Below are 18,550 nucleotides of genomic sequence, written 5' to 3'. Positions count from 1 at the left end.
CTAGTTTTACTCAGGCTCTTTACTTTAGGCAGGTCTCAGTGTCTAGGTGGGAAGCAGAATTTCAAATGTATTGCTCAGTATTTCAGGAAAATGTGAAAGCGCATGGTTGCGCTGCCTTGATCACTTCCATCCCTCAGATTTAGGATCAAAACGTAGTTTTTTTCCCTAGTGAACTTGGCAGAGACATTGAGAGGTTTTACCCTCCATTGTAGCATGAAGCATGGTTCATTTTTCATACATAAAAATCACTTTCCATGGCTGAAAGAGCTCAGGTGATTCTGCAAGACTCCCTGCTACTGGGACTCAGAACTGATACTAGTTTGGATTGCTTCTGCCCTGTTGTGACAGACTTTCATTTTCAGGGAATTTTTCCTTTGTACTAAAAGTGTTTATCTTTTTTAGGGTGTTTGAGATGTTTATGATTTTTAGTGTTGAACCTTTCTTCTCTGTCTGTGTGGTTGATAAATTTTGGGGGCTGAATTTAGAAAATGTAGCAGTCTGAGTACTGCAAGCGCTAGTTCTCTACAGGTAGATGTGGTGCTATTGCTATCGGCTTTCTGGCCATTATGAGTCCCATTCTCAAGTACCTAATTCCTCCCATTCACTGCATGGGAAACTGCTTAGGTCCTGAATTTGGGCTCGAAAATTCCCTGTTCCCAGCACTCAAAAGTTGGGTGTCCCTGTAAGGCACCTTGATTTTCTCCTGGAACTAATAGTTTAGAGAAACACATTTCCAAAGGATTTTTAGCACAAATTATCAAATATCTATATCAATAATAAGAAATATAAACTTAACTCCTGCCTAAGTTATGAAATCACAGCACATTTATGGTTGTTAGGTATGTGGATAAATAAAAAAATGAATTGTGGTATTCAGTCATACTGGCTATCCAGATAGTTCAGTTTAAGACCTCAGTGTGACCTGTTTGAGACTGCTCATAATGAAGGCTTTGGAGAAGATTCAAAAAAGTCTGTTGTAACAATGATATAATAGGGAATGCTTCTTCCTAATTACCATCAATTCGTGGTATCTTTTATCTTGCTTTGATTTTTCAACATCTTGATTGATTTGGTTATTGCAAGTTTTTTCCACTCCCTCCAAGACTGGCACACCAGCCTCTGACAGTTCATCCCCATGCTTTCAAGCTAATGCTTCCAGTTGTCATCTTTAACATATTGTGTCTAAAAATTAATTTAGTTTTTCTTTAAGTGTCTTTTACTTCATGGTAGTCTACTGAATCACTCAGTTCCCTGGCATATTTATTGGTTCATAGTTTACTTCCTTTATTTGCTTTTTATATTAGTGACTATCTGCTCTGAAATTCTCTTCGTATCTGTTCTAATTTCTGTCTTGCAAAGTTATAGGCTGTTTTCCGTTGATTTCTCTCATTCAGGGCTTCCACGTGACAGAGAATATCTGTTTAGCCAGAGCAATTTTCTTATCCTTGTTGTTTAAACGTATATCTGTTCTTCTTTCAACTTCCTGGTATCCTCCTTCTCTCTAGAAAGATGGGTACACATTTTGATATTCTCATTCATATGATTAAATAGCCTCTGTGGGTTTGATGTTAGTCTTTTGAAATTTTTTTAATGTGTACCAAGTTTTTTCTTCTTGATCCAATGGCAGGCAAAGATGTAATAAGGTTTCCTTTTTAGGGAATTTTATGAAATCTCCTAAATTTATAGTAGAAGATTTTTTTGAAATTCTACTTGATCTCACATACACCCATGCACGACAGTTGTGAAAGTAATTCTCTAGAGAGAATAAATGAATGCTTACCCTTGAAACAGAGTAATTTTGTATATATCATGTTCTATAATACACTCAAATGAACATAAATACTTTTCATAACATTTTTCAATCCAATAAGGCCATTGTTTTTGCCAATTTGTTTACATAGTCTGAAAAATATCCACTGTCTCTCCTGCAAAGAAAAAGTTGGAGAGCTATATATTTGCATATCCTTTACATTCTTACATGATTGTGAAATCAAAATTTATTTAGGCAATTAAGGATGAGATGGAAGGAATGACTTGAAAGACTCCCAACAGGACTGTTGTTTAGTAATTTTGAAAATTTCCAAGCATGTGCATTCTACAGCCTCTCAGTTTGCAATGCTGTTCTGTACATTCCAACATTTCATACTCATTTTAAAATGAAATACAGATTTTTTCTAAAGAATTGTTTAGGACTTAACCATGTGTAGAGCCAAACTATTTCAGTATTTAGTGGTCAGGAATGTGATAAATTAATTACTGATATTGGTATCTTTCCAAATCCTGTCTTTTCTGACACTGCTTTCAATTTTAATTGCTGATTTTTCTTCATTAATCCAGAATGCTACAGCCACCACATGTCTTGTCTTCTGAACAACATTTGAGGAACAGTTAACCTTTAATATGAAACACTTGGGGGCAAGGGGACTTGTCTGTTTTTTACTGGGTTCCTATGCCACTGTAATTTCCAATAGTTTTGTTTACGCAAGAAACAATTTTTCAAAATTGTTGAGTAGTTCCTGGTATGTTAAAAATGATAAACTGAATCAGGAATAAGTGTCAATGCTACTTTATAGTGCATGCTAGATATTGATAGCCTAGTGAATAGCTTTTCCTCTCAGATAACATTTATTATCTGTCATATACAGGCAGCGCCCAGCACTTGGTGAGTGCTTAGCATCTCTTGCAGCAGCCATTCCAGTAGCATTCCTTGAACCTTCTCTCAACCATTACAATACTCTGTCTGTCTTCAACACAAAAAGTGCAAGAGAAAGAGCCAGTAAGTACTGCTCCTCAGGCAATAACAACCAAAAACAGATGTTTGCTTCTCTCCAAATAATAGAAAGAAATTGTAATAAAAAATGTGACTCAGTAAATAAATCCCACTAATAGTCTGTCATTACTTGTCATTTTAGCCTTGCTCTCCTTTATTGAGACTGTGTTAATATCGTTCCCTTTTTCCTAGCACGTGTGAATATCTTTCTAAACATGTTGTTTGAATTCTTTTCTGATGTTGCATACAGTAACATTTGAAGCTTAGTCTAAGTTCACATCCACATTACAAAATGTTTTAGAAAATTGTACAATTATCTGTTCTTGCTGGCAACATGAAAAAGGTGCATTTTCTTCCTTATTTATGTGATCCGGGAAAATACATACGCTGTCTTATCCAGTACTCCAGTGCAGTTGTATATAGGGAACTTCCAACAGAAACTGATTACATGAAACCTTACTCAAAGAAGCAGGAGTCTTTCTACTAATGTTTTTTTAACTTGCTTCTCTCCCAGTTAACTCTTGACTAACTATCGCTGGCATTGAGCCATGTAAGAGTCATTACCTGCCAAAATAAGATCTGGAAATTCCATCGATGTTCCGAGGGGTTTGGGGAGGAATAGATAGGTTCCCTACTGCATCAAATGTTATTCTTCCAGATAAAAGCCATTAGGGAAAAGTATGCGCTAGACCTTCCTCACTGATAGTTCAAGCTTACAGAAGCAGCAATGGTGGAAGAATTTTGTTGTAATGGCTAGGATTAGATTATGAGGAGTTATAAATTGCTGAATAGGAACTCTTTGTTTTTTAATAACAGCCTCTGAGAATTGAAATTCTTTCCTAGCTCTTTTTTTTTTTTTGGCTGGGATTGAGGGGAAGCATGGAGGGGGAGCAGCTTTTCTCTGATGTGGGTGATTTTAGCTCCTTCAGCTCTTAACACTGTAGACCAAAAATCTCAAACTAAGCTTGTTATCTTTGAGGGAAAATATTACGAAGGAGGGATGGAAGTGCATGACTGCAAGCAATGCTCTGTGCCTCACCTTATATTTGAATGTAATCTGAGAGTTCAGAAGGATGAAGCTAGAAAAACCATGAAAGAGACTGTTCTTGAATGGTCTAATTAGGCAGAAGTTTCAGGAAATGGACAGAAAATGCTGTGGCTAGGAAAAACAACTTGTCTACCTGGTTTCCAAATAAATGTATTCACTCCTTATACTTTACGTTTCAATAGTTAAGTCACCATTACTGAAATTTAACCAACTGTAGTTAAGACTTTTCATGGAGAGTGGTCAGGAAGAGGTCAGCATGAATCTGAGTTGGGTACACTTGAATTTTATCTTACCCATAATTATGAGCTGTTTGCAATATTACTCAAAACTTGTTTATTTCCTGATCCTTGGGGTGGATTTAAACTTTTGCAGGTGGACATCAAAGTTGTGAATGATTACAAAAGCAATGGCCAGAGTTTATTTAATATTGTTATAAGATCTCAGTCCTGCATTTTTACATAGTTTTTACACAGTTAGTCTGGTCATGAGATAGCTGCGAATGAGCATATGGGAAGAACTTTGCCTTTTAAGCTTTGTGACTGCTATTGTCTTCATCAGTGCTGTATGCACATCATCGGCAAGGCTTAATTTATGAGATGAGAGACTTGTGCATGTCCCAAAATGTTACTATAATCTGACCAAGATGGTGGCAGAGAGAAACCGGAGTGACAATTTGTATTTAGGATTATTTATTGTGTTATTTGTATTCAGGGTTTGAAAATAGATGACTGTAGATGCTCTCTTCATTTTGTTAATTAAACTTTTCCTTTTCTGCCCTAACATGCAGTTTTAGGTATGCCTGATACGGTAGAAGAGATGTGTCCAGAGATCCCTCAGTTGGATGGACTAATGAAGGAAATTAATGATTTAGCAGAGTCTGGTGCCAGGTATACTGAAATGCCTCATGTAATTGAGGTTATCTTACCTATGCTATGCAACTATTTGTCTTACTGGTGGGAAAGAGGGTCTGAAAGTATGCCTGAAAGTGCTGGGCCCTGCTGTACTATGATAACATCTGAGCATCTGAGCACCATTCTGGGAAACATTTTGAAAATCATCAACAACAATCTGGGAATAGATGAAGCATCTTGGATGAAGAGAATTGCAGGTACTGTAAATATTTTTTAGAAGTAATTGTATCTAATAATGTGTAATTACTTTGCTGCAATTTATCATATTACTGAGTGATATAATAATAAAAATAAATTTTAACTAAAAACAACAGGAAGAACTCCTTTAACAAGTAGAAAAGTAACAATGCAAGAAAGCAATTTTAACTTTAAAAAGTTTATTATTTGTTTTTATGCATGTATCGTGAGCACCACTGCAAACAGATACGGAGAGGTAACATCCAAAACATTGATTCTCAAATTTCTGCCTGACCTTGAAGACGCTCCATTAATTAAGGATTGTTGGCCTAACAATATCGATACTCTGGTGTGTCAGCTGCTGTGAGCATGACACTAGGCACCCACAATTTTGCCGGGCCATACACATAGAACTCTATAAAGTATTTATATTTCTGAGCTATATGGCACTCATCTTTGGATAACTGGTCCAGTTGGTGTGGTCTGAGCATGCCCTTTCCCATGTAAAACAAGGGCAGGAGAAGGAGCCTAGTGATGATCATTCATCCTGAATATCAGATTTAAATCCTAATCTCGGTCTTTTCCTCTGCCTGCCTAGTTTTGAACTCGAATAGTTCTTCCTCAGAGTATTTTTTGCATTGATACTTTGATTAGTCAAGTATGGAGCTGTCCCAAGACCTTGTTAAGCGGATTCACTTTACATAAACCAATAAATATTCTACCGGAGCAGGGATGAGAACCTGACCATCAACTCTGCTTTTCCAGATGAGAATCCTAGCAACTAGGCCGCTTCTCCCTTTTGCTATCGCTCTCCTCAAAAGTAGAAATTTTGTTTTAATGTGGATTGGAACAGCTTGAGTAATAAGAGTTCCACTGTGAATTACTGGGTAATTTTCTAGTTACAAGGTCATGGAGCACAATGGATCAATACCGCTTTCCAGCTTATTGTAAAGAAGTGGATACATAAATATGAGAGATGGTTTATGATCATGAGCTCTAGACATTGATTAAAGCCTGAATTCATTTAAATTTTGCATCTTTTCCTTGAATTTTCATCTTTTCTTGGTGTTTGCCTGTAGCTGTTTTAGAGGGCTTTCTATACAACATACTGGATTTTGACAATCTAACCTTCCCTGTGCAGTGGATGAGAGCCTTAGTATCTAATTTGGAGTCGTGGGTGCCATTAAGTTTCAAGACACTTAGGAATTAAGCATTGCAGTAAAGGTTTCAGTCTTCCTGTAAATTTTTTTTATGAAATATCAGGAAAAAAGCGTATATGTTGAAATAATCCCAGTAGTAACCAAAGTTTATAATGAGTTACTTTGTCTGTCTGAGTGCCAGCTATTAAATGAGCAGAAAGTTGTCTCAAAATACATTCATTTTGTGACATTGAGTAACTATCTAATTCTCAGTAGCTAGTTCTTATCTCTCAGCACACACAGGTATTATAAAGCTATATTAATAGTTTTATGAATGGTTATTAATGGAACTACGTGGAGCACTACGTACTCTAAGTGTGCTAGAACTTTAGGGTTCATATTAATATGATTTCAAATATCAATTGTGCATTAATTGTAGGATCATATATATTTTTATGTATAGTTTATGCTCAACCCATCATCAGCAAAGCCAGACCAGATCTACTGAAAACTCACTTTATTCCGACATTGGATAAATTGAAGAAGAAAGCTATAAAGATCGTGATGGAAGAGGAACAGCTGAGAGCAGACAGTAAAAGTGACACCCAAGAAGCTGAGCTGCTCATTCTTGATGAATTTGCTGTTCTTTGTCGAGACCTCTATGCCTTCTATCCAATGTTGATACGTTATGTAGACAACAACAGGTGAGTAAAAACTAATAATTTACTCCAGATTTAATAGTTAGCTTACTTGGAGTCCATGTTCAAATAACCAGAAAGAACATAATGAATGTAATGCTGTGCTGAGAATAGGATCCTGAGTATTATAACATCCTTAACTGATAGGTTGATGTACCTTGAACTTGCACCTGTTTTTCTCATGTCTTTTTGTTTGTTTTACATTTTGACTTGATTATATTATATCTGCAGTGTTACAATGGAGAATGCATATCCTGACCAAACTTACTATATATATCACAACAACCCAATGTCATTACACAGGAATATATCTTTCCAAAATTGAAAAATAGTTAAATCTTTAACAGCTAACGAAGGAGTAGAAGATAATCTTACCTCAGTTGAATTGCTGTATTTGTAGATGATACTACAAAGATGATCATCTACTTTTTTAAGAAGGAGAATAAAAACGCCTGGACAACATTGTATTACCTTTAGAATGACCGTGAGGTATTCTCCTCAGCAGTTTGCTGAAGGAATATTTTGTGCTTACTCTTTTCCTTTCTTTTGTCTCAGAACATGCCTCCTACATATTCTTCAAAAGAGTTAATCCTATCCTTAGGAACATTGTTCTTTCATACACAGTCAGTGCCCACTTACAGTTTTTAGATGCTAATACACATCTGACTAGCTAGACGCATTTTCCTTGCATGCGTTATCATTTATGCTGTGAACTGACACTGAGAATCTATTGCTCTTTCTAGGTTAACTCAGGACGTTACTATGCCAGAGCTTGTTTGCAAGGGAACACTTGCAGTTTTAAAAACATAGAATTAACTAAAGTATAGAGAAATCCAGCTAGAAACTCCCTTCAAGTCTACCCACCCATTCATGCGTCTGTTCTCTTCCTCCTCTTCCCATTATAGTTGTCTCTGTTCAACCACAGTTTCTATCTTGTCACTTAAAAAAAAAAAAAAAAAAAGGAGAGAGAGAAATACTTTACAAAAGAGCATATTCTAGTCAGGTCTTTTTTCTAGTCTGGTCCACAGAAATAGGCACAAAAATGTGTACTGGCAATGTGGGAAAGGGGGGTAGGCAAAAATTAGGAATTTTGTTGGAAACTGGTTGAGGTGCCATGAAAAATGGTCTTTGTAACCACGATCATGGAAAATTGAAGTGATTCTAATTAAGTTCCAAAAATATAACCCAATCTGCTAATTGGAGTGCTAATATCTATATTCACTTGTTTTACTTTAAATTTCTCTTATTTTTGTAATCAGAGCCAATTGGCTAAAGAAACCAGACGCCGATTCTGATGAACTCTTTCGAATGGTAGCTGAAGTTTTCATCCTGTGGTGTAAATCACATGTAAGATGAGATATGTTTTTTTTCCTCTATTTTATTCTATCTGTAAATGTAAATGTGGTACATACAGATAAATTAAACTTCTAGTAATTTTTCTTTTGTTTTTAGAATTTCAAAAGAGAAGAACAAAATTTTGTGATTCAGAATGAAATCAACAATTTGGCATTTTTAACAGGAGACACCAAGAGCAAGATGTCTAAAGTAAGTTAATAATAAGTTTTCAGATCAATTAAATCTTCAGTAGCTGTTTAATACATTCTATGAAAACTCTGAAAGTCTACCAGATTGCTGCTGATTTGCTGATAGAAGAAATGAAAAATAGTGTTGCTTCTTGGTGATAAATGTGAAAGCTACTCTGCAAAAAAAAAGTTATTTACCTTAGATTTAATGGCTAAATGTTTGTCAAATAGTCAAAGAAACAAGATTAAAATACAGGTTTTGCTTTGAAAAGGTTACACGTATGAAAGAATATGTACTGTAAAAGCGGTGTGTGGTCTTTCAAAAAAAATTACAGGTAGATTATTTTGTGAAAAATAAATGAAATATTGTTTATCTGATCTTGTGGATGCCAGTCAGTATTTTTCTGTTGACTTTGATGGAGGGATGCTGCCTCTACTTATAACTCTTCAGGCATACATACGTTCAGTGTACAATATGTTCACTATTTGTCTTGTTGCTTATTAATAACCACATGCATTCCTTTTTTTTACTCATTTTCAATATCACAAGATTCCGACATGATGACTGCAGGATACATTTTTACCTGTATAATGGAGAAAATGCATGTTGTCATAGTAAAAATGTCTCATTGACATTAGCTGAGGAAGAATGCCTTATTCGTTCAAAAAAAATCTACAAGGCAGTTAAAGTAATTCCAGGTTAGCACTGGTGACCATAGCAAAGGACCTGCTGTTTTATTCATAATTATAACGTGAGAAATCCTGCTCTAAAAGCGTTTCAGGGAAGTGGCAGGTTTTATTGTTTTGTGTTTCCTTGTATTTTGCTTCTGTAACTTAGCTACTGTGAGTCCAACCTTAGACTGCACAGAGTCAAAAAAGGTATGCCATTAACATTTCTTAACTTTCTGAAAAAACATGTTTACTTCTTTTGTATTATAATTTTTGAGTTTAAAGTTTTGAAAAATGCTTGAGGAAAAGCCATGTGTTGGAAAGTTTACAAGTAAAAATACTACTTTGTCTGCTTGTCACTAGTTCATGACTGGTGCTGCATGAGGATTTAGACTCTATGGAGAATTGCATATTTGGAGAAAAGAAATTTTTTAATGTATCTTGCTTGTTTTCAAAAAGCGGATGCTTGAAATTGTGTGATAGATCTGAAGTGTTTATATAATTTTTTAGTATTGAGATGAGTGGTGAGCACAGTCCAGGTGAGGTGAGGATGAATTGTGCACTAACATACTTTATCACATAGCTCTGCAGTTTATCCTGTAGGGATCACTGCACATACATATAATACATGCACTTTGACATTTGTACATTAGAAATAGTTTGAGGAGCAAAGAATTAGGTCTGTTTTTTTTTTAATACTATGATGTATTAAAGTCAAATGATTCATTTTTTAATCTCAATTGTATTGTACTGAAATACTGAGAAAATGATGTGAACTGTTAGTGTTGTGCTTTAGCCATTCTAGCGTTGCAGGAATGGCAAAATAAAATAAAATAAAAATTCATAAAACAAAGAATACATATCCCTAATACTGCTCTGATTTGAATAAAATCACAGGAATTCAACATCAAGAAACTATATAATGTAAATTTGAAAGGGTTTACTTTTGAGATTAAATTTTCAGTTACCTCTTGTGTATATTTAAACAATATAAATTTACACAGATGGATGTAAATGCATATGTAAATATGCTTTTCTTTGTATAGATATGCAAAACAGGGGTTATAAGTTTTTATATATATGTAATATTTTTGTAAGTAAAGCAGTGAGTAATGTCACGGTGCTTTTGGATATTGTACATGGTTATTGCTAACGCAGGAACAAAAATAATGGATTTTACTGGTTATGAATGAATATTTTGTTAATATGGTACCATATCTGCAGGAGTGATTGCAGAACAACTGTTTGGTTTAGACAGACATTTGTTTCATGATGACTTTAATAGCATGAAACTATACATGAGGCCTATTTTAGAAGTGCTGTGTTGGTTTTCTATGTGTGATTTCTAACTGGCAAATTGATAACATTTCGTAATATATAATGTAAGTGCTGTTAAACCAGTGCATTCATTAAAGCATAGATCTAAATGAATTTTTTTAAGATTAATTTAGAATAAACAAGAAATTCTTTAAGTAACTGAATTTCAGGATTTATTGTAAAGTTTGTTACTTATAGTTTCAAGGAATAATTCATAGAGTAAATTGCATTAGGGAGCATTATTTTTATAATGCCTTGTTATAACAAGGCACTTAACACTTCCTTCTTCATTATTAGTTCATCACATTATGTTTAATGGTCGTCATTACATGAAGTATTTATCACACGTGAGAATGTATAAATAAATGAGTATGTGAATGTTGGCTGCTAATAGACAGAACAGCTTGGGGTCTCTTTGAAAAGAGTAAAGTCCCATGCTGGTTTCAAGCTGCTTTAAGCAACTATCTGCCTTACAACTGAAACTTTCCCTCTCCATCTCCCTCTCTCTTCCCCCCCCCCCCCCCCGCCGATATGGGAGATAGTGATATTACTAATGTGTAAGGCAGGATATCAGGCATGGAAGGTTCTATATCTTTATATGCCTTATATATAAAAATTATGCAGACAATGAAGCACTAGGATTATAAGGTTTTTTTTGTAGCTAATAGCAGTGGTAACAAATGATTCACTGTTACAGTCAAAAAATCAATATGATCCAGATTATATTTTGATTATACAATATTAACTTTGTAAATCTTTATTCAAATAAATGTACTATAAGCTGAGCCAAGTTTTTTAATTTTTCTTTTCTGAAAAAATGGCAGCAGATTGCTCGGAGGGGAATGGTAAGTTAGAGAACTTTCAGTCTAAGAGAGACTGATAACTTAGAATGAAGTGAAATAGCAGATTTGTGATAGAAGAAGTGTTGAAATGGAGAATTTAAACTCATTCAACCTCACTAATCTGTTATTTTTTTCAACTCTTCAAGGGCTGCTTGATAAAATAGCAGTTTTAAGATGTAATGACTCCCTGTCGTGTTTTACAGCTGATTTGTATGAAAAACTAAGATGTATACATTCACATGTACGTTACAAATATGTAGTACATATATGGGCAGTTTTTCAAGCAATACTGAGTAAACGTTGGAATCTAAATGAATGTATTCCTGGATCTATAACCTGAGTTGTTAAATACTTGCTTATCCTACCAAAATTATATTTAATTGGCCCTCATTATTAAATTTTTGCATCTATTACAAAAAAACGTTTGGATAGGCCAATTACAGAAGTCTGAGGCAGTCATATAATCCAAACTTGTATTGCAATCAGCACAGCCCTAACTTCATGAGGGAATGAACGAACATTCTGATTTGCGCCCCTTTGTAATATGTAATACATATTATTTGAAAATTTGTGTTTATTCAAGGATTTAGTATGTTAGTATTTTCTTCAAGAAACTCTCTCTCTTCCTCTCTTTAACTCTCTTCCTTGAGACTATTTTGATTGCATAGAATACATTTCTTTTAATTATATTAGGAAAAATCTTGAATGGTTTACTTCTGTGGTCATCCCTAATAGATAAAATGAAATTAACCTCATTTGTTTACTTACCTTTAATGTGTGCCATGTATACATACCAATGTATGGCATTTTTGCACAGCATCTACATATTTCACCCAATTGGAATTTTCAATTACAATTTGCTATTTGTCTGTGTAGGTATTCAAGAGTCTAAGGTGCTTAATGCTTTATTTAGTGAAGGTGCTTAATGCTTTATTTAGTGATACAGTCTTTCATTCTTCATTGACTTGCATCCGTTTTTCTTTACTATGTGATATGGATATAGCAGGATATAAAGAGAGAGATTAATTATAGCTTAGCTTTAACACTTTGAGGCCAAAACGGAGACATATTAGATTGCTTCAAGCGAGAAAAGAAAACAAAGTTATAATGACAGCAATCAAGAGAAGAAAAATTAAACCACGCCGAACTGTTTCTTCTGTTTGTTTTTATTATTATTATTATTTTACCATAATTACATAGTTTTGATTTTAGTTTTTTAATTTTACATGGCACAATGATAACCTAAGTTTGGACTACGAATGCATATTCATGTAGGTGTATTTATATATTTATGGTATTATATAATAAAAAGGAAAAAAGCCCTAAGTATTTGTGAGCGTTACAGCTAGGTTCTCAAAATGGGTCCTGGTGAGAGACATGAGCCTAACTCTGGTTTTCTCTCAGGCTGTCTCAGACGAAACACTAATATCTTATACAGTGGGAAAAATACATCTGTAAATGATGTGCTGCATCTTCTCAGTGGTGTCTTGATTTTCATTTCTATTTCTAAACATAATTTCTCTCATACATATTTTGGGGGGAAAAAAGATGGAAAGGATTATACTGATGAGAGTTTGAATTTTTTATTATTGGATTATCCAGACTTCCAGACTTTCTCCTCCTCTTAACAGTACTGGGAAAAGATGTAAAATTTACTATACTGATGCTCACTCACTATTGACTTACCAGATATACTTCTCTATCTGCTGAAATAATAAATGATACTGTGTATTTTGTCATGCTGAATAGCAATAGATAGTTGTAAAAGATCAATGGCTTAATATGGATTAAGTTGAATAAAAATAATATTTTTGCTAAGATATCATTTGATTATACATTCACAGACTATTGTTTTAGCCTCAAACTTACAATATTTTTACTGTCCTGATAGAGCTGAATAAGTTTATTACTAACTTGTAAAATTATCTTCGTTACATCTCTTTTACTTACATTTTTCCCTTTATTTTTCTTTCATACAGGCCATGCAAGTGAAGGTACAGGTCAAAGTGCATGATGTGTCTTTGTTTTAGTTTTAGAGATGATCAGGCTCCAAGCATTCTTTCCATTTGATCATAGCAGTGGCGTCACAAAGTGAAGGCCCAGGCTCCATCTACTCCTAAGTTTTCTCATAGTTAAAGTGGCAATATTTAATTGGAGCAGCTGAAAATCCCTTTAACACATTCACATGCTGCTTTGATGTAAAAATGTAATAAAGTTTAATAATTTTTTTAGATATGCTTTCCCCCCTCTGCTGTCTTTCTACCTTCTGAGGATTTTTTTGTTAACACAGTGAAGCAGATGTCAAAAGAGAACTGCCTAAGTAGAGTCATCAGAAACATATATTTGGATTATGTTTTTCAAGAAAAATATATGGGAGAAATGTGCTATAACCTTGACCCTATCTGTAGATGAATAAAATATTACATTAGATCTAATAGATTCAAATTAGAACTAGGGTTCAAATCCTACCTTGTTTCCAAAATTTTTTTTAGAAAAAGATCTTTCCAAATCAGGCAAGGTGTGAGGATGATTTTGAATAATCCTTGTTTCTTTTACGTAATATATTCAGAGATTTTCTCCAGTGAACTATAGTTCATCTTTACATTATTCATATTATCTTTTTAATATGAATTTAATGTATAACAGTACTTTTTGACCCATAGTGCATTTTTCACTGGTGAAGCAGAACAAACAGCAAAACAGAGCATAAAACCTTTTCATGTTTTCCTTCTGCCGTGCCCTGAGAACCACAAACTATGATATGAAGAGTTTTTAAGCAATCAAACTGGAGGCATAAGTTAAAAAGTTAACAGATGTGTTAAACTAACAGGTCTGGTTTCAGGCTTTGCTATTGTCCAGCTTCCCCAGGTATAAAGAGTAATGTTTAATGAATACTGTCACAATAATCTCAGAGAATTGATTGTTCAAGGAGGATTAGAAATACTAGAAATACTAATTCTAGGGTCTTGACTAACTCTAGCTAGTGTTTTAATATAAATAAATTCCTTCTCCTTTTTGACTATATATTGAATTATTCTGAATCTACAGGAGACACTGTAATTCTCATTCTATGTATGTTTATTGAATAAATTTCTACTTGTGTATGTAAATCCTCAGGCAAGTAGGATTACTATGTGCTGTTAGGTAACCAGAGCATATGATTTTAATTGTTGTAGAGGTTCTTTTAGCACAGTAAATTATTTAGGCAAAACATACCTGATTTAACACACTGCATATCAAATGAGGGTATTATGTTTATTCATATGGGTGCATATCAGAACAGAAAGAGACATAGTTTTATTGTCATTTAGGTGTAGATTTCTCTCTGTGACTCTACTTACACATTTATCAGCAGGAATTGTAATTTAATGGACAGCAGAATTTGATGACACAGGCAGAATGGATCTACTTTTTATGCTTTAAACCCGTTTTTGTTTTAAGTTTGCATACATTGTTTATACCTAGTTGTTAACCTCGAATGAAAATTAAGAAAATTGGATGCGTAAAATGACCTTCCCAAGCATAAAGATGCAGAAAAGCAAAATAGTCTTTCTCTCTCTCCTTTTTCTTTTTCTTTCCCTTTTTTTTATTTTGGTATTCCTTATTCAAGATGCACGGTGACGCCACTGGATCACAGTGATACATTGTGGCATTTGTTTGTCTGCTATCAATGTAGAGTACCAATAATGTCATTATTATAGCCATTACATCATTGCTGTTGTAGAAGACTTTTTCTAAGGCACTTCCAAAAGCAAAGCTTTGAGGCGAAGTACTCTCTTGCAATTGTTAGTTCCTTAAGAAAGGAAGCCACATCCAGCGTGTGTTCCCTCTGGCCTGGTAAATGCTGTTAACACCAACTATACGCACAGCGATTCACCACCTAGAAGACAGCATTTGCCAAAATTTACCACTGAGTAGAATATGTATGGCTACCTTTTAACTTCCTTCAGTGATTATTATGATAATGGTGTGGTAATAATTGATAAATAATGAATTGCAATGGATTCTGCTGTATCTTTATCCGCTATACTATACAAACAGTAGTCAGTAGAATTTAATCGACAGAGGGAAAAGGATGTGGAGGGTTAAGCGCGAGCCTTTGCTGTTTTGTAGTGTTTTATAATCCTGTAGGCCTAGTCCTGAAATCTTGTCTTAGGCAAAACTCCCCTTGAGGTTAGTAGGAGTTTAATCTAGGTACAGAATTCAGAACTGGGCTATTTTTATGTTATCGTTTAGCATACGTTCATTAAATATATGAGTCTTTTTTAAGGGTTTTAGTTTGCTGTCTCATAAATGAAAAGTTGTGTGTGAAATATTGCTGTATGTTGTCTATTGGAAGTAGGTAGGGCAAATGTTATTCTGTTGTGCTGTTTACTTCTCTGTCTCTTTTGTTTTTCTCCTCCTGTTACTTATGAACTCCAAAGCTGCAGAAGGCTTAATTTTTCATCCCAGGGTTAGTTATATTAGCTAAGGCCAAAGGACAGTGGTTTTCTAGTGACTCTAATTCATTGACATTTTATTGCATTGGATCCAAGCCTTTTAGATGCTGATCTTTTTCAGCTGAAACAGATCAGATTATATTCATTCATCCCTAGATAACCGGGTCTTCATTCAGACCCTAGATAACCGCATCTTTATGCAGATTTCTATCAAAAATCTACCCAACCTGAATCTCTCTCTCTAAAATTGCAAGCTAATAGTGTCCCCTGAGACTGACTTGGTTTTCAATTCTGTGGTTGTTTCTGATTTGAGAGGTATTTTATAAGATCTAGAAAATATAGTTAGATTCATATGTATGAATGCACAGCAGTATTAACTGCTATTAAAATATTGCTATTACTGCAGCTTTTGCATTGGTGCATATCAAAAATATTCCTTTACATTTCCTGCTCGAGACTGTACATCTTGCCTCTAATTTAACATTTTTAATTAATTATATTACATCAGGAATATAGTTTCTTTGGACCATTAGGAGAAGAGTGTGTTGGAAAAGTGTGTGAGCAGTTACAAATTACTTTTCTATTTTTTAATTATAGTCTGGAGGACAAGATCAAGAGAGAAAGAAAACAAAACGTAGAGGGGATTTGTACTCGATACAAACTTCCTTGATTGTAGCTGCACTTAAAAAGATGCTTCCTATTGGTTTGAATATGTGTACTCCTGGAGATCAAGAGCTCATCTCTTTGGCTAAGACTAGATACAGCCATGTAAGTGTATACTTTGCAAAATAATTAAACCTACAAACTGTATTTTTACAAGACAAGGTGGTATATATAAACAGCTGAACAAATATATCAATTCTAATACATTACAATTTAAATTATAAATGTATAAAAAAAGTACTGAAAGATCATTAGTTAGCATTTAATCCCTTCAGAGTTTGATTCTTGTTTTGTGCCCACAATTAAAGAAAGCCTTTTTTCTTCCCCTATCCCTCTGATAACTTACATACTTTGAAAACAGAAGAGGCTACCTTTCAATGTTAAAAGAAAAACAGTTCTTTTGTGCATCCCTGTGCATGTTCTTATAAAATGAATCTTAATCAGAACTGAAAAATACTTCTACCTTTCTACAGAGGGACACTGATGACGAAGTCAAAGAACATTTACGTAACAACTTACATTTGCAGGAGAAGGTAATATAAAAAAAATCGGACTTAAATATACTGATGTAGCATTTTTAAACGTGCAAGTTGTACTTGTTTGTCATGTTCGTGGTATCTGGTAAAGTGAAAAGCTATTAGAAAAAATGACTATGAAGAAAGAAAATCAAGAAAGCCTTGTATCGTCTTAAGCCTTTTACAGCATATTTATGTTCCCACTGTTTAGACCCTGAAGGACATAGGGTCAAAGGTGATAACAAAATGGAGTCCTGGTCATTCTATAAAAATTAAATAATTTAGATCATTGGCCCAAGTCTTTGAATTTAATGGGAATAATTCAGTTACTTTAGATGGGAAATAGCTGTCTTAATTGTTGGACATTTGTGCTTACCTAAATTTAAACTGGGCACGTTAAATAATTCTGATGTGCTTTCCTGTACTTCTGTTGCAAAAAAGCCAAAAACTCTGGCTGAGACTCTTCCACTACTGAAATTCCAACTGTCTTTGGTAGCGTCCATAATACAGCTTTCCGCTGTTAAGGCGCAGCAAAGCATTAAATTGCAAAATTGTAAGAGTTACACAAAAAGGCACTGACAGATCAAGCTAGATAGCTATTCAACAGTGTAGTATTGTCCATCTTAATGCTAGATGTGCTTCCTTATTTTTAATGCAGTTAGATGTAACGCAGAACTCCCACAGTGCTTTATTTAGTTTCGTGAACTAAAAACAGAAGCTTCCTTAAGAATTGAGTTCAGCTACCCAACAGTCTGTAGAACCTAGTGCCATTTTTTGAGCATCTAGCAAATTTTGATGAAAAGGAGACAGATGATGTGGGATATCTATCTATCTTTATTATTCCATGAGAATAATTATGGAGGAGGTCATATTCAGTATCTTCATTCAGCAGCTTTAGTATGAAATATGTTGATTTTCAGTCTGATGATCCAGCTGTGAAGTGGCAGTTAAATCTGTACAAAGACATTTTGAAGAGTGATGAACCTACTGACCCTGAGAAAACTGTGGAACGTGTGCAGAGGATATCAGCTGCTCTGTATCATCTGGAGCAGGTAAAAGTAATATACCTGTACTGTGCTTATTTTAAATTAGAATGAGGTTCTTTCCTTAGAGAGATTATTTCCACTTCACTGAATGCAATTATTTAATTTTCCAGATAAAGTAATTTTTGCATATGCACACACATACGCACACACAGAGATGTGTATATATACAAAGTATTCAATCTGCTGAAGCACCTCAGTCTTGCTCCAGAGAAAACTCAGGAAGTATTTACCCATACAAAACTTTGTTAACAGTTTTGTGAACTATTATGTACAAAAGGTCAATATTCAGTAGCTGAAAACTCTGTAATTTTAAGAAAAGATGTTTATTATTTATCTTAATATATGCACTTCAGTATCTTCCATTTCTGCACATGAGGATGCTGTAGAAGCTTTTGAATCCTGTTGCCTGTTCATTCAAATCACACAGTTCAAACACAAAGACATTTGCACCCTTAAAGTTTGTCCTTTACATCCAGAAATGAAATAGCAAAGAAGTCTGTTCACATGAATGATTGATTAAATCTGCATCGTTATCAACAGACATAAAATAGCCATTTTGGAATTTTAGCCGTGAGTTCCACATATGAAATTTTCTAACATCGAAAGCTTTTCTGTATAAACAGAGAGGCACTGTATAGGGTCTTCAATATTTTTTCAGATTACTTTATTTTAAAAACATTGTTCTTTCAGAAGACAGGGAGCTTTTATAACATTTTATTATTCATTAACTACATTAACCGGTAGACAAAAAGGATATTTTGGATAAGAGTTGAAGGGTTCCCATTGTGTGTAC

General features: G+C 34.3%; 1 protein-coding gene across 1 annotated transcript in view; it reads left to right on the top strand.

Moving 5' to 3' along the window:
- Positions 1–18,550, top strand: part of RYR3 (ryanodine receptor 3) — a 256,319-nt gene that overhangs the window by 192,722 nt on the left and 45,047 nt on the right. Inside the window, exons 66-75 of the mRNA XM_068946291.1 lie at positions 2,646–2,776; positions 4,606–4,926; positions 6,509–6,749; positions 8,003–8,090; positions 8,196–8,288; positions 11,077–11,097; positions 13,074–13,088; positions 16,131–16,301; positions 16,670–16,729; positions 17,632–17,763. Of these exons, the coding sequence (XP_068802392.1) occupies positions 2,646–2,776; positions 4,606–4,926; positions 6,509–6,749; positions 8,003–8,090; positions 8,196–8,288; positions 11,077–11,097; positions 13,074–13,088; positions 16,131–16,301; positions 16,670–16,729; positions 17,632–17,763 (1,273 nt within the window). The remainder of the gene's footprint in view (positions 1–2,645; positions 2,777–4,605; positions 4,927–6,508; positions 6,750–8,002; positions 8,091–8,195; positions 8,289–11,076; positions 11,098–13,073; positions 13,089–16,130; positions 16,302–16,669; positions 16,730–17,631; positions 17,764–18,550) is intronic.

Source organism: Struthio camelus, chromosome 5, assembly GCF_040807025.1.
Source record: "Struthio camelus isolate bStrCam1 chromosome 5, bStrCam1.hap1, whole genome shotgun sequence".
Classification (NCBI taxonomy): domain Eukaryota; kingdom Metazoa; phylum Chordata; class Aves; order Struthioniformes; family Struthionidae; genus Struthio; species Struthio camelus.
Note: the sequence above shows the minus strand (reverse complement) of the source record. Positions and strands in the feature narration are given on the sequence as shown.